This window comes from Melanerpes formicivorus, unplaced genomic scaffold (assembly GCF_026170545.1).
Source record: "Melanerpes formicivorus ecotype bairdi unplaced genomic scaffold, bMelFor1.0.p_v2 SCAF_1, whole genome shotgun sequence".
In the NCBI taxonomy this organism is placed as follows: Eukaryota; Metazoa; Chordata; class Aves; order Piciformes; family Picidae; genus Melanerpes; species Melanerpes formicivorus.
In genome coordinates this window covers 47,692,778-47,707,723 of record NW_027142353.1, presented here as the reverse complement: position 1 = coordinate 47,707,723, position 14,946 = coordinate 47,692,778, and the positions used below count along the sequence as shown (strand labels likewise).

The 14,946-nt window shown below is 56.5% G+C and overlaps 1 protein-coding gene and 1 long non-coding RNA gene across 2 annotated transcripts; both read right to left on the bottom strand.

The window, feature by feature from the left end:
* Window positions 1–6,948: 6,948 nt before the first annotated feature.
* Window positions 6,949–7,830, bottom strand: LOC137441911 (uncharacterized). The gene is made up of 4 exons (XR_010987534.1): window positions 7,559–7,830; window positions 7,341–7,467; window positions 7,168–7,225; window positions 6,949–7,020 (listed from the first exon to the last, which is right to left on the bottom strand). It is a non-coding gene; the product is annotated as an uncharacterized lncRNA (long non-coding RNA).
* A 69-nt stretch (window positions 7,831–7,899) lies between these two features.
* LOC137445354 (golgin subfamily A member 6-like protein 7) lies at window positions 7,900–14,463 on the bottom strand. The gene is made up of 4 exons (XM_068147020.1): window positions 14,332–14,463; window positions 8,979–9,111; window positions 8,762–8,819; window positions 7,900–8,614 (listed from the first exon to the last, which is right to left on the bottom strand). The coding sequence occupies exons 1-4, from the start codon at window positions 14,446–14,448 to the stop codon at window positions 7,900–7,902; spliced, it is 1,023 nt and encodes a 340-aa protein (XP_068003121.1). The 5' UTR covers window positions 14,449–14,463.
* Window positions 14,464–14,946: the final 483 nt, after the last annotated feature.

Genomic DNA, 14,946 nt, shown 5'->3' with positions numbered 1-14,946 from the left:
TGTGGGGTGAAGGGCGGGAGCGGAGGGGCAGCATCCCTTCCCTCCGCCTGATGCCCGTGTCGGTCACTTGCCTTGGCAAGCATCAGGCCCTGTGCTGCATCCCCTCTCACGCAGCTGTCTTCTCCTCTCTGTTCTCCAGGAGTCTCCAGGAGGACCTGCAGCTCACCGTGCAAGGGTGGCTGAGGCCCCTCGGCAGGGTGGCAGCCTGAGACCATGATGCCACAGCTGTGTCAGTGTCTGCTGATGTTCTTGCTCAAGCCAAAATCACAGAATAAAAGAATGCATCAGGCTGGGACCTCAGAGGTCATCTTGCCCACACCCCCTGCAGGTCACCACTAACCAGATCTGGTTGCTCAGGGCCCGGTCAAGTTTGACCTTGAATGTCTCCAGGGATGGAGCCTCCATTACCTCTCTGGCAACCTGTTCCAGTGTTCCACCACCTTCATTGTGATGAAATTCAACCCCCCTGAAGGCTTTCTGTAAAGCTTCCTAACAGAGCAAGTGAGGGGTTCCACGTCCTTCTCCTTCTCCTCCTCCCTCCTCCCTGAAGCACCCCCTGGATACCCCCATCCTGCAGAACAGGGGCTTCCAGCAGCTTCCACCCTTGAGGTCTAGGAGGAGCTGTGACACCAGCATCTCACCACTTAAAGACTAGAGAGCAAAGCCACACTACAAACAAGGTTCTCCAAAGCCCTGTGGTGACACTGGACTCAGCAGCAGCTTCTGCTCTACCTGACCTAGGATCTCAGAATCCTTTTGGCCAGAATAACTCTTTTAAGATCAGGTCCAACCTTTTAACCCAGCACTGCCAGGCCAACAACCCTTAAACCATGGCCCTCAGCACCACAGAGAATCACAGAATGGTTTGGGTGGGAAGGACCTTCCAAGGTCATCCAGCCCAACCCCCCTGCACTCTGCAGGGACATCTCCAACCACAGCAGGGTGCCCAGACCCCCAAACAACCTGACCTGGGATGGTACCAGCCATGGGGCAGCTCCCACCTCTGTGGGCAACCTGGGACAGGCTCTCATCAACATTTCTCTTTTCTACCTAAGTCTGAATCTCCCTTTTTGAGTTCCAAACCACCCAGTCTTGTCCTGTCATCACAGGCCCTTCTCTAAAGTCTCGCCCCAGCTTTCTTCTCAGCCCCTTCAAGTCCTGCAAGGCCACCTGAAGGTCTCCCTGGAGCCTTCTCTTTCCCAGGCTGAACAACCCCAACCGTCTCAGCCTGGCTTCACAGCAGGGCCCTTCCAGCCCTCACAGCATTGTTGTGGTCTTCTCAGGCCCTGTTCCAACAGGGCCAGCCTCAGCTGTGCTGTGCTGAAGTCTCCAGAGCTGCCACAGCACTGCAGGTGGGGACTCAGCAGAGCACAGCAGAGGGGCAGAATCCCCTCCCTGCCCCTGCTGCCTTTACAAGGATCAGGCCGAGCCTCACATCTCCTCTGCTAGGGCTGTTTATGACTTGGCTAAAGGAATTTGCCCTCCCCCATCTCCAGGAGCCTCCTAGGTGGCCTACAAATCACCACAATAATGTTCCAGCAGATGCTTTGATGCATCTTAGAATCTTAGACAGGCCCAGGCCGGAAGGCACCTCCAAATCCAGCCTCCCATCCTACACTCCGTGGGATGGCATCAGCTTCCACCCCTAAGTTCCAGGGGGACATTTCAACTCCTCCTGAGGCCCTCACATCCTCCTGCACCAGCCAGGAGAGGGCCAAGGGGGCTGCTGAGTGTGGCCATGGGAGGGTGGTGGTGTGGTGGTGGTGGGTATCCAAGCCATGATGTCACGATGGAGGCTGTGTCTGCCTTACGATGTGTGGTGGGTTTGAAGCTTCCCCCAGCATTAACTTTTAAGCCAGACCAACTCAGCTAGAAGCACGTGGCAGCTGTATTTACAAGCAAAAACCCAGTCTGCAGTGCAATGCAATGAACATGTACAAAATGCACACTATTCACCACATCATACAGATATTCATAGTCAGCAAACAACACAAAACCCACCATGGTCAAAAAGAGACCAGGGAAGCTGCTCCACTGCTCCCCCCCAAAACAAAACCACAACCCCTCCCAAGCCCTTCTGGACCAAGAGAGAGAGAAGCCAAGCAGTGTTAGTCTTATCTCAAGGCCAGCCAGAAGCAGAAGGTTATCTTCTCCTCAGAGAAGCAAAACAGCCAAGACCAGAAGAGAAAAGAAAAGGAGAAGTGAAATGTGAAGAATTGTTATGATACTGCTTGTCTGATCCCAGAAATTTATCCAATGAATTAGTTCAAACTCTTGGTTTCTTTTTTGCACTCAGTAGTGGTTTGGTTACATTTATCAACTTCTCTGCTCGAAATCTGCAGCCAAATTTTAAAGGCATAGCCAAAACTACCACACCAGAGTAGAGGGGGAGGAGAACTCAAACCTCTTTGAGATTCAGGCTGGAAGAGATGTTGGTGAGGCCCTGTCCTAGGCTGCCCAGAGAGGTGGTAGATGCCCCATCCCTGGAGCCATAAAAGGGAGCAGAACCACAAAAGGCTATTCCCAGAGCAACCCTGCACCCCAGGATCTGAGCTCCAGCTCCGGGGATGCAGCCAGCAGCTGCTCCTGCAACTAAAGACTGAGGCAAAGAAGGCCCTGAGTCCCTCAGCCTCTCCCTCCCTCATCCTTCCCCACGATGCTCCCCCTGAAGGCAACAAGGGACAGAGATTCTCTGTAGATCTGCTTTATTTGCTCAACTCTTTACAGAAGCTGCCTCTTCCTTTGGGGAAGGGCAACATGGAGCCCAGGGGCACGCCGCAGGGCATCTCCCTGGCTCCTCCAAGGCAAAGCTGCTGCTCCCAAAGAGAGAGGTGGGCGAGGACAGGGAGCCCACAGGCTGGCACACAGGGCTTGGAGTCCAACTCCAGTCCCAATTTAGATGTCTCCTGCTTTCATTGTCACGTGATCAGTCCCCTAGCATAGGATGAGTCTTAGGCTGGTTGACTTTGGGCTTTGCAGGCACAGCCTTCACTGCAGTTAGCCTTCATTTGGCCATCCTCCTCCCAGGCAGGGGACTTGAGGGGCATGGGGCTTGTGCCAACCACAGGCTGCTTGGCCTGTTCTCCTCTCCCGGATGGCTCTCTTTGCAGCTGAGAAATCCATCCATCCCTCACTCATGGCAAGGTCTGCTGTGGCTGTGTCTCCCCCACTCGGCGCCTGCTGGGTTGCAGCCAAGAGCGGAGCTCAAGGTTGTTCTTGGTGGCAAACCCAGAGGCCAATGCGGTCTTGCCCTTGGACCATGGTAGGAGAGGCTTGTTGGGTCCCAGCCCTTCCACCTGCTTGTTAACGTGGAGCCTCCTCTGCCTGATCTGGTGGCAAAGGGCTATGAGGGCGAGGCAGAGGCCAATCCCTGTGAGCAGAACAATCCCATCTGGGTGTGGCAGCGTTGTGTGAAGATGCAGGTGGCTGTGGGGTTCCCAGGGGCCTTTCCCCTCGGCGTCCCTTTCTGCCTCGTCGGCTGCAATGGCTGCAGTCCCAGGCGGAGGAGTGGAGCTCTGCAGCTCACGACAGGGCTGGGTTTTTCTTGCTGGTATCACCGAGGATCTGTAGGGGACAAAACAGCAGCATGCCCAATGCAATTGCTTGCTGGCAGAACTCTGCACGGCTATGATGAGGAGTCCCTGTGGAACTGGCGGCTCTGGCTGCGACGCCTTGGTGGCTGCCGGCTGCTACGATCAGAGTCGCGTCCCGTTGTCTTTGTGGTGCAGCTGCCGTTCCGCTCGGGGCTGGACCGTGGCTTTGGAGACACCGCAGTGGCGGCGCGGGACGTTCTTGCTCGGCACCCCTGCTGCTTCCTGGCAGGCGGAGTTGCGGCGGTCCCCGTCGATCCCAAAGGGCGTTCCTCCGTCACGACGCGCTCCGCTCAGGGCTCGGGAGCTCTTCAGCTGCTTGAGAACGGGACGCTCCTGCTTTCCTTCCGCGGCGTCTTGCTGGGAGCTGCAGTCGGGCTTGGGAGAGTATTTCTGCGAGGCGGCTTTTTCCTGCCTGACACACGTTTTGCGCGGCGGGGAGGAGCTCAGGGCTTCGAAGCTCTTCCAGGCTGCAGTTCGCGCCACCGGCTGTAGAGAGTTGCCCTTTCTTTCTGGAGCTCCTAGCGGGTGACATCGGGCTGCGGCTCCGAGGCTTTTCCTTTGGCGGCTCAGGGTGCCGACGCCGTTCGGGGGCTTTTCGCCTGCTTCGGTGGCGGACTTGCTTTCTCGCCATTCGGCTGAGTCCCGCTTGCCGGCTGAGTTTCTCACGGCTCCTCGGGCCGGCCTTGCCGCGTCTTGGCGGCTTCTCTCCCCGCTGGGGTAAGCAGGTCTCAGGCTCCGGCACGGAACCCCTCGAGCAGCTTCCTCGGGCTCGCAGGCTGTGGCCGCTGTCTTTCCTCCAGCGCTCTTGGGGTTTCTCTCCCGCTCTGCGGTGCCTGCAACAGTTGCTTCCAGGCTTGGGACTTGCAAGGTCGCTCTGCGCGGTCGCGGTTCTGGCCGCCCGTCAAGGGGAGAAGTCGGCGGCAAGAACTTAGCCGCGTCCCGTTGTGCTTTGAAAGCTTCAGCCGGTTTGCTTTGCATGGCAACTCCATGGTGAAGTCTCCGGCTCAGTGCCCTTTCACCTTTTCCTTCTCGTTCCAAAGAAAGAAGCTTTTCAGCATAGGACTGAGCCTTTTCCTTATCAACCTGAATCTTTGCCCCTTTGTTTCCCAATCCATGCAGTGCTGACGCTCTCCCAGCACCCACCGTTACAGCATGGTTGCTGCCTGGCTCGCTGGAGCTTTCGGCCAGGTTCTCAAGAAGGCCATTTGGATGTTTGCAGTTTTCCGTTGCCCGTTCCAACTCCAAGGCCCCGAGGCACAATTTGTCTCGTGAAGGTATCCTGCCGTGGAATACCCTGCCCGCTGCCCCCTCGTGTGATGCAGATGTCTATTTGTTTGGGTTCTGTCATCTCTGGGGCGGTGCTATCTTCAAACACCGCCGGGACGCAGGCACAAAGCACAGGTCCCGGTTCTAGGCGGTTGTGGGTACTGCATTCCACATAGAAAGGCAGTGAAATGATTGAAGCACAGCTCTAACATCTCCAGTAGAGCAACTCAACCTGGAAATGCAGGGGCTGTGCTCTGTGGTTTTCCCCCAAATGGGATTCCGTGGCAGATGAGCCGGGGGCTCTCGAACTCGCTCCTCTTCCTGCTATCTTCCCAGATGCTGTGGCTCTAATTGGAGCAGGCCTTGGCTCAGAGAGGGCCAGCAGGCCTCTCTCTTGTCGTGCCCACTTCACAAGCTGGAGCTTGCCCTTGGCTTGGGAGAGGGCTAGGAGGCCTCCCCCTTGTGTGCTCCATTGCTGGGCTGTAGCCCCTTCTGGCATTCAGTTCTCTTGGAGCTCTTCCCCTTTCTGCCTTGGTCCAGGTGCAAGGCCTGGGTGGAGTTGTTGCCTGTTAGGACAGGTTCTTCAGATGCTACTCGGGCAGCCTTTGGCCCTTGTTGCTTGCTGGGTGAGAAGCAGGCCAGTTGCCTGCCTTCTTGGCTGCTGGAAGTGCTGTCCCAAGGCAGTTAGTGGCCTTTTCTGACACAGAGACCTGATAGCTGGACCTCTAGGATGGGGCGTATCCAGACATGGCCAGGGGTGCACAGAGTTCACAGCTGGGTCGCAGCGTTCATCACACGTGGTACACGTTTCTCTGGACCCCAGGCAGCGTCCAGGCTTCAACATGCACAGGTGGTGCTGACAAGGTTACTCACACGTGCTCTGCATTGGCCTTGACCCTCTGGACCCCAGGAAGTGTCCAGCTTAGCACATTTGCAGGTGCTGAGGCCATTGCCTAGGCTAGGGCATGTTGGGTGGTTTGACCCTTCAGGGGACGCTCTTATTAACATCAAGAAAAGACCCAAACATCCTCGAATATCCCTGATTCTAAACTCTTGGATCTTACCTATGCTGACACTAGAAATCCAGGAGAAACTTTTGATGGATCTGCTCTAGAGAGTTAGTACCTGATCTCAAATGCTTCTGGTGAAATCTCAGTGCCTGGGGCCAAACCCAATCCTGTCACTTTTGCCTGTAATGTATTCTAAGAACAACTTTTCTAGGCTTCTAAATCTTGGCAGCATCCTTATCTTAAAGCACTATTCCTAGTATAAAGAAAAGACCAAAACATCCCATAATATCCCTATGCTAACCTCTTGAGCCTACCTGTGCTAACACTAGAAATCTATGAGAAACTACAAGGCTCTGTTAAACCATCACATGCATGTCTGGAAGAGAGGCAAAAAGAAAGATGTTACATTGCAGAGAGAGCTCTTTTGAAATGCCAGCACATAGAAGTAGTCCTAAATCATCCAAACCAGAAGAGAGACCTTATTAACCTATCAACTTACAAACAGCTTCCTCTATTTAAAAGTACTCCAAACTTACTCTAATTCTACCTATTCCTCACTCCTAACTTAACTCATTCCTAACTTAACTCATTCCTAACTTAACTTGTTATTAGCAACTGTCCTCACTACTAGTTTCCTATTATCAATGGCTCTAATCCTTACTTGTGTTCATCTCCCTTCAAGCCCTGTCACTATGGTCTATTCCTATTCTTCATAACCATTCTAGCATTGCCAGGCTTGGAGGAGCATTTCAGTGAGGGAGCTCAGGGCTGGCAAGGAGTCCACGTGCTGCGCAGGGGGCATGGCAGCCAGCATTTCCTGCAGGCTTGTGGCCTCCTGGCTCCTCACCTTGGCTGCCTCCTCCAAGGAAGAACAGCTGCTGCCCCAGGGTGAACGGCAGGAGCTCAGGGGCTGCAGGCAGGGCATCTTCTGCAGCATCTCCTGGGCTGTCACCTGCTGCCTCATGGCCTCGTTCCCAGGGGCCCACCACTCCTGCTGCTGCTGCTGCTGCTCCCCCAGCTCCTGCAAGGAAGAGCTGCCCCCCCAGAGCGGGGACAGGAGCTCTGGCGACTCTTTTCCATTGACTTCTCCAAGTCGTCCAAGCATCTCCTGTAGGAGCTGCTGGTCCCTGCGTGCTGCCTGCTCTTGTGCCCTGCAGAAGAGACAGAGGAGACCTCGCTGAACCCTGGCCCCTCTGGGAGGAGCCACGGGCAGCACCTGCTTCCTGAGCTGGAGCTAAGGGGCAGAGCAAAGGGGTGAGGGTCGGAGGTAGCATCTGGGGGACTTCCCCAGCACTCACCATAGCATCCCCCAGGTCAGCCTCGCTCCATTCTCTTATCCAGGAACCTGGGGAGAAGCTAAAGGGAGAAGAGATGGAGTGAGCAGCTGCTCTGGCTTGCTGTGGGGCGTCAGCCATTATTGCAGGCTGCTGGGGACACTCATCCCTCTGCTCCCCACCCTTCTGCTCCTCACCTCTGCCCTCCAGATGAGTTCTTGCCGCATCCTTTGGACGCTTTGATTTCTTTCCAGCCTTCAGCTGAGCCTTGGCTGCAGCTTGCTGCTGCTTCCTCTGACACTTGAACTTTGTTTTGCACCAGTTCTGCAAGCACCCCCAGAAGAAGCTGGGTGAGTTTGGAACACCTCCCTCCCAGCACCACCCCACAGCACCCCACAGCACAGCAGTTACCTACCCAGGTCTGCAGAACGTCAGGGACTATGCCCAAGGGCATGAAGAACACCGGGACGTGGAATATCGTGGTGGAGACGTTGCAGAGTGCTGCACAGCACAGCTCTGCTGTGGTTGAGGCACTGCCAGTCCCCACCAATAGCACTCAGTGAAGGTCCCCAGTGGCCTTCTGGCTCTCCAGAGACAGGATGCTGGGGGGTGGCAGAGGCAGGCAGTGGGAAGCAGCAGGGACACCACTTTGCCTTTGCTGAAGAACTTCCTGGCACCCCAGCTGGCCATTTCTCCAGTCTACCGGGTACCCCCCACACCGCACCCCCCCAACCCCCCCACCCCCCTAGCTGGCCGCTAGGGGAGTCTGTTCCTCTTCTGAGCCCGGTGCAGCAAACAGGGGCAGAAGCAGCTGCAGAAGCAGCACTTCAGGCACAACCAGATCTGAGCCAGGCACTTCCGGAGCTTCTTCCCTGGGCTGCTCCTTGGCTTCTGGGCCTTTTGTTTCCGTGCCTGGGGGGTTGCAGCCCCAGGCTGCTGCTGCTGTCTGCTGGCCTGGCTCTGCTCTTTGCCAGTCTTGCTCCGTTGGCTCATGGCCGGGCTGCTGCTCTTCTCTCTGCCGGCCTCCCCCAATTGGCTCCTGGCCTGGCTCTCCTCTTTGCCAGGCTCTTCCCATAGCTCAGGGGACTGGAGGGGCGTTTTGGAGCTTGGGGAGGATGCAGCCGACATCTCCTGCACAGCTGTGGGCTCCTGGCTCCCCACCTTGGCTGGCTTCTGCTCCAAGGCTTCTTGGTCGCTGTCCGAGAGTGAATCGGAGGAGCTCAGCTGTAGCGGGCGGGGCGTGTTCTGCATGTTCAGCACCTCCCGGGCTGTCATCTTCTCCGTCATGGCCTCGTTCCCAGGGCCCCATGACTCCTTCCTTTGCTGCTCCACCAGCTCATGCAAGCTAGTAGAGCTGCCTGCCCGGTCTGGGGACCGGACCTCCTGGCGGCTGCTTTCCATTTCCTTATCCAACTCATCGGGCATCTCCTGTACGAGCTGCTGGTCCCTGCGTGCTGCCTGCTCTTGTGCCCTGCAGGGGAGACAGAGGAGACCTCGCTGAACCCTGGGCCCCTCTGGGAGGAGCCACGGGCAGCACCTGCTTCTGGAGCTGGAGCTAAGGGGCAAAGCAAGGGGGGAGGGTCTGAGCTAGCATCTGGGGCACTTCCCCGGCACTCACCGTAGCATCCCCCAGGTCAGCCTCGGCTCCTTCTCTTGTCCAGGAACCTGGCGAGAAGCTAAAGAGAGAAGAAGAGATGCAGTGAGCAGCTGCTCTGGCTTGCTGTGGGGTGTCAGGCTGCAGGCTGCTGAGGACACTCATCCCTCTGCTCCTCACCCCTCCCCTCTGGCTCTTCCTCCCTCCCCTCTGGCTCCTCATCCCTCCTGCTGCTCCTCACCTCTCTGCTCCTCCAGGTCAGCTTTTTTGGAGTCCTTTTTTGCACGCTTCGATTTTTTTTCCGCCTTCAGCTTAGCTTTGGCTTCAGCTTTCTTCTGCTTCTTCTCCTTCTTGATCTTCTTCTCCCACCAACCCTGCAAGAACCCCCAGAAGCTGTGTGAGGCTGCAGCACCTCCCAGCACCACCCCTCCCCGCCATGCCCCACCGTGCAGCAGCGACCTACCAAGATGTTCATTGTGACAGAGAGAACGAGAACTGGCACTAAGAGTGAGATGAGGGCCATGGTTGAGATGTTGGAGAGTGCTCCACAGCACAGAGCTCTGCTGTGGCTGAGACGCTCCCAGTGCCCCCCAAAAGCACTCAGTGAAGAGATTCCCAGTGGCCTTCTGGCTCTCCAGACACAGGCTCGCCCAACACCACTGGGGGTGGCAGAGGCTGCAGTCTGCTGAGAGAACACCAGACCCTGGCACCAACTGCCTGCTGCCCCTGGGCCTTGCCAGCCCTTTATAGCTGCAGGCAGAGCCCCACCCTTTGTGACATCATAAGGCAGACACACCCTCCATCGTGACGTCATGCCTTGGATACCACCCCCCACCATGGCCACACTCAGCAGCTCCCTTGGCCCTCTCCTGGCTGGTGGAGGAAGATTTGAGGGCCTCAGGAGGAGTTGAAATGTCCCCCTGGAACTTAGGGGTGGAAGCTGATGCCATCCCATGGAGTGTAGGATGGGAGGCTGGATTTGGAGGTGCCTTCTGGCCTGGGCCTGTCTAAGATTCTATGACCTCAAGCATCAAAGCATCTGCTGGAACATTATTGTGGTGATTTGTAGGCCACCTAGGAGGCTCCTGGAGATGGGGGAGGGCAAATTCCTTTAGCCAAGTGATAAACAGCCCTAGCAGAGGAGATGTGAGGCTCGGCCTGATCCTTGTAAAGGCAGCAGGGGCAGGGAGGGGACTTGAAGGGGCTGAGAAGAAAAGTGGGGACAGACTCTTGAGCAGGGCCTGTTGGGACAGGACAAGGGGTGATGGTTGAGAACTCAAACCTCTTTGAGATTCAGGCTGGAAGAGATGTTGGTGAGGCCCTGTCCTAGGCTGCCCAGAGAGGTGGTAGATGCCCCATCCCTGGAGCCATAAAAGGGAGCAGAACCACAAAAGGCTATTCCCAGAGCAACCCTGCACCCCAGGATCTGAGCTCCAGCTCCGGGGATGCAGCCAGCAGCTGCTCCTGCAACTAAAGACTGAGGCAAAGAAGGCCCTGAGTCCCTCAGCCTCTCCCTCCCTCATCCTTCCCCACGATGCTCCCCCTGAAGGCAACAAGGGACAGAGATTCTCTGTAGATCTGCTTTATTTGCTCAACTCTTTACAGAAGCTGCCTCTTCCTTTGGGGAAGGGCAACATGGAGCCCAGGGGCACGCCGCAGGGCATCTCCCTGGCTCCTCCAAGGCAAAGCTGCTGCTCCCAAAGAGAGAGGTGGGCGAGGACAGGGAGCCCACAGGCTGGCACACAGGGCTTGGAGTCCAACTCCAGTCCCAATTTAGATGTCTCCTGCTTTCATTGTCACGTGATCAGTCCCCTAGCATAGGATGAGTCTTAGGCTGGTTGACTTTGGGCTTTGCAGGCACAGCCTTCACTGCAGTTAGCCTTCATTTGGCCATCCTCCTCCCAGGCAGGGGACTTGAGGGGCATGGGGCTTGTGCCAACCACAGGCTGCTTGGCCTGTTCTCCTCTCCCGGATGGCTCTCTTTGCAGCTGAGAAATCCATCCATCCCTCACTCATGGCAAGGTCTGCTGTGGCTGTGTCTCCCCCACTCGGCGCCTGCTGGGTTGCAGCCAAGAGCGGAGCTCAAGGTTGTTCTTGGTGGCAAACCCAGAGGCCAATGCGGTCTTGCCCTTGGACCATGGTAGGAGAGGCTTGTTGGGTCCCAGCCCTTCCACCTGCTTGTTAACGTGGAGCCTCCTCTGCCTGATCTGGTGGCAAAGGGCTATGAGGGCGAGGCAGAGGCCAATCCCTGTGAGCAGAACAATCCCATCTGGGTGTGGCAGCGTTGTGTGAAGATGCAGGTGGCTGTGGGGTTCCCAGGGGCCTTTCCCCTCGGCGTCCCTTTCTGCCTCGTCGGCTGCAATGGCTGCAGTCCCAGGCGGAGGAGTGGAGCTCTGCAGCTCACGACAGGGCTGGGTTTTTCTTGCTGGTATCACCGAGGATCTGTAGGGGACAAAACAGCAGCATGCCCAATGCAATTGCTTGCTGGCAGAACTCTGCACGGCTATGATGAGGAGTCCCTGTGGAACTGGCGGCTCTGGCTGCGACGCCTTGGTGGCTGCCGGCTGCTACGATCAGAGTCGCGTCCCGTTGTCTTTGTGGTGCAGCTGCCGTTCCGCTCGGGGCTGGACCGTGGCTTTGGAGACACCGCAGTGGCGGCGCGGGACGTTCTTGCTCGGCACCCCTGCTGCTTCCTGGCAGGCGGAGTTGCGGCGGTCCCCGTCGATCCCAAAGGGCGTTCCTCCGTCACGACGCGCTCCGCTCAGGGCTCGGGAGCTCTTCAGCTGCTTGAGAACGGGACGCTCCTGCTTTCCTTCCGCGGCGTCTTGCTGGGAGCTGCAGTCGGGCTTGGGAGAGTATTTCTGCGAGGCGGCTTTTTCCTGCCTGACACACGTTTTGCGCGGCGGGGAGGAGCTCAGGGCTTCGAAGCTCTTCCAGGCTGCAGTTCGCGCCACCGGCTGTAGAGAGTTGCCCTTTCTTTCTGGAGCTCCTAGCGGGTGACATCGGGCTGCGGCTCCGAGGCTTTTCCTTTGGCGGCTCAGGGTGCCGACGCCGTTCGGGGGCTTTTCGCCTGCTTCGGTGGCGGACTTGCTTTCTCGCCATTCGGCTGAGTCCCGCTTGCCGGCTGAGTTTCTCACGGCTCCTCGGGCCGGCCTTGCCGCGTCTTGGCGGCTTCTCTCCCCGCTGGGGTAAGCAGGTCTCAGGCTCCGGCACGGAACCCCTCGAGCAGCTTCCTCGGGCTCGCAGGCTGTGGCCGCTGTCTTTCCTCCAGCGCTCTTGGGGTTTCTGTCCCGCTCTGCGGTGCCTGCAACAGTTGCTTCCAGGCTTGGGACTTGCAAGGTCGCTCTGCGCGGTCGCGGTTCTGGCCGCCCGTCAAGGGGAGAAGTCGGCGGCAAGAACTTAGCCGCGTCCCGTTGTGCTTTGAAAGCTTCAGCCCGTTTGCTTTGCATGGCAACTCCATGGTGAAGTCTCCGGCTCAGTGCCCTTTCACCTTTTCCTTCTCGTTCCAAAGAAAGAAGCTTTTCAGCATAGGACTGAGCCTTTTCCTTATCAACCTGAATCTTTGCCCCTTTGTTTCCCAATCCATGCAGTGCTGACGCTCTCCCAGCACCCACCGTTACAGCATGGTTGCTGCCTGGCTCGCTGGAGCTTTCGGCCAGGTTCTCAAGAAGGCCATTTGGATGTTTGCAGTTTTCCGTTGCCCGTTCCAACTCCAAGGCCCCGAGGCACAATTTGTCTCGTGAAGGTATCCTGCCGTGGAATACCCTGCCCGCTGCCCCCTCGTGTGATGCAGATGTCTATTTGTTTGGGTTCTGTCATCTCTGGGGCGGTGCTATCTTCAAACACCGCCGGGACGCAGGCACAAAGCACAGGTCCCGGTTCTAGGCGGTTGTGGGTACTGCATTCCACATAGAAAGGCAGTGAAATGATTGAAGCACAGCTCTAACATCTCCAGTAGAGCAACTCAACCTGGAAATGCAGGGGCTGTGCTCTGTGGTTTTCCCCCAAATGGGATTCCGTGGCAGATGAGCCGGGGGCTCTCGAACTCGCTCCTCTTCCTGCTATCTTCCCAGATGCTGTGGCTCTAATTGGAGCAGGCCTTGGCTCAGAGAGGGCCAGCAGGCCTCTCTCTTGTCGTGCCCACTTCACAAGCTGGAGCTTGCCCTTGGCTTGGGAGAGGGCTAGGAGGCCTCCCCCTTGTGTGCTCCATTGCTGGGCTGTAGCCCCTTCTGGCATTCAGTTCTCTTGGAGCTCTTCCCCTTTCTGCCTTGGTCCAGGTGCAAGGCCTGGGTGGAGTTGTTGCCTGTTAGGACAGGTTCTTCAGATGCTACTCGGGCAGCCTTTGGCCCTTGTTGCTTGCTGGGTGAGAAGCAGGCCAGTTGCCTGCCTTCTTGGCTGCTGGAAGTGCTGTCCCAAGGCAGTTAGTGGCCTTTTCTGACACAGAGACCTGATAGCTGGACCTCTAGGATGGGGCGTATCCAGACATGGCCAGGGGTGCACAGAGTTCACAGCTGGGTCGCAGCGTTCATCACACGTGGTACACGTTTCTCTGGACCCCAGGCAGCGTCCAGGCTTCAACATGCACAGGTGGTGCTGACAAGGTTACTCACACGTGCTCTGCATTGGCCTTGACCCTCTGGACCCCAGGAAGTGTCCAGCTTAGCACATTTGCAGGTGCTGAGCCCATTGCCTAGGCTAGGGCATGTTGGGTGGTTTGACCCTTCAGGGGACGCTCTTATTAACATCAAGAAAAGACCCAAACATCCTCGAATATCCCTGATTCTAAACTCTTGGATCTTACCTATGCTGACACTAGAAATCCAGGAGAAACTTTTGATGGATCTGCTCTAGAGAGTTAGTACCTGATCTCAAATGCTTCTGGTGAAATCTCAGTGCCTGGGGCCAAACCCAATCCTGTCACTTTTGCCTGTAATGTATTCTAAGAACAACTTTTCTAGGCTTCTAAATCTTGGCAGCATCCTTATCTTAAAGCACTATTCCTAGTATAAAGAAAAGACCAAAACATCCCATAATATCCCTATGCTAACCTCTTGAGCCTACCTGTGCTAACACTAGAAATCTATGAGAAACTACAAGGCTCTGTTAAACCATCACATGCATGTCTGGAAGAGAGGCAAAAAGAAAGATGTTACATTGCAGAGAGAGCTCTTTTGAAATGCCAGCACATAGAAGTAGTCCTAAATCATCCAAACCAGAAGAGAGACCTTATTAACCTATCAACTTACAAACAGCTTCCTCTATTTAAAAGTACTCCAAACTTACTCTAATTCTACCTATTCCTCACTCCTAACTTAACTCATTCCTAACTTAACTCATTCCTAACTTAACTTGTTATTAGCAACTGTCCTCACTACTAGTTTCCTATTATCAATGGCTCTAATCCTTACTTGTGTTCATCTCCCTTCAAGCCCTGTCACTATGGTCTATTCCTATTCTTCATAACCATTCTAGCATTGCCAGGCTTGGAGGAGCATTTCAGTGAGGGAGCTCAGGGCTGGCAAGGAGTCCACGTGCTGCGCAGGGGGCATGGCAGCCAGCATTTCCTGCAGGCTTGTGGCCTCCTGGCTCCTCACCTTGGCTGCCTCCTCCAAGGAAGAACAGCTGCTGCCCCAGGGTGAACGGCAGGAGCTCAGGGGCTGCAGGCAGGGCATCTTCTGCAGCATCTCCTGGGCTGTCACCTGCTGCCTCATGGCCTCGTTCCCAGGGGCCCACCACTCCTGCTGCTGCTGCTGCTGCTCCCCCAGCTCCTGCAAGGAAGAGCTGCCCCCCCAGAGCGGGGACAGGAGCTCTGGCGACTCTTTTCCATTGACTTCTCCAAGTCGTCCAAGCATCTCCTGTAGGAGCTGCTGGTCCCTGCGTGCTGCCTGCTCTTGTGCCCTGCAGAAGAGACAGAGGAGACCTCGCTGAACCCTGGCCCCTCTGGGAGGAGCCACGGGCAGCACCTGCTTCCTGAGCTGGAGCTAAGGGGCAGAGCAAAGGGGTGAGGGTCGGAGGTAGCATCTGGGGGACTTCCCCAGCACTCACCATAGCATCCCCCAGGTCAGCCTCGCTCCATTCTCTTATCCAGGAACCTGGGGAGAAGCTAAAGGGAGAAGAGATGGAGTGAGCAGCTGCTCTGGCTTGCTGTGGGGCGTCAGCCATTATTGCAGGCTGCTGGGGACACTCATCCCTCTGCTCCCCACCCTTCT

Bases quoted from the DNA above. Each gene is read 5' to 3' on its own strand.
- LOC137445354 (XM_068147020.1), bottom strand. From the start codon at position 14,448: ATGAGGCAGCAGGTGACAGCCCAGGAGATGCTGCAGAAGATGCCCTGC. The intron at 9,112-14,331 runs GTGAGGAGCCAG...GGGTTCTTGCAG, and splicing joins CCTTGGAGGAGGCAGCCAAG to GGTTGGTGGGAGAAGAAGAT. The intron at 8,820-8,978 runs GTGAGGAGCAGC...TTCTCTCTTTAG, and splicing joins TGACCTGGAGGAGCAGAGAG to CTTCTCGCCAGGTTCCTGGA.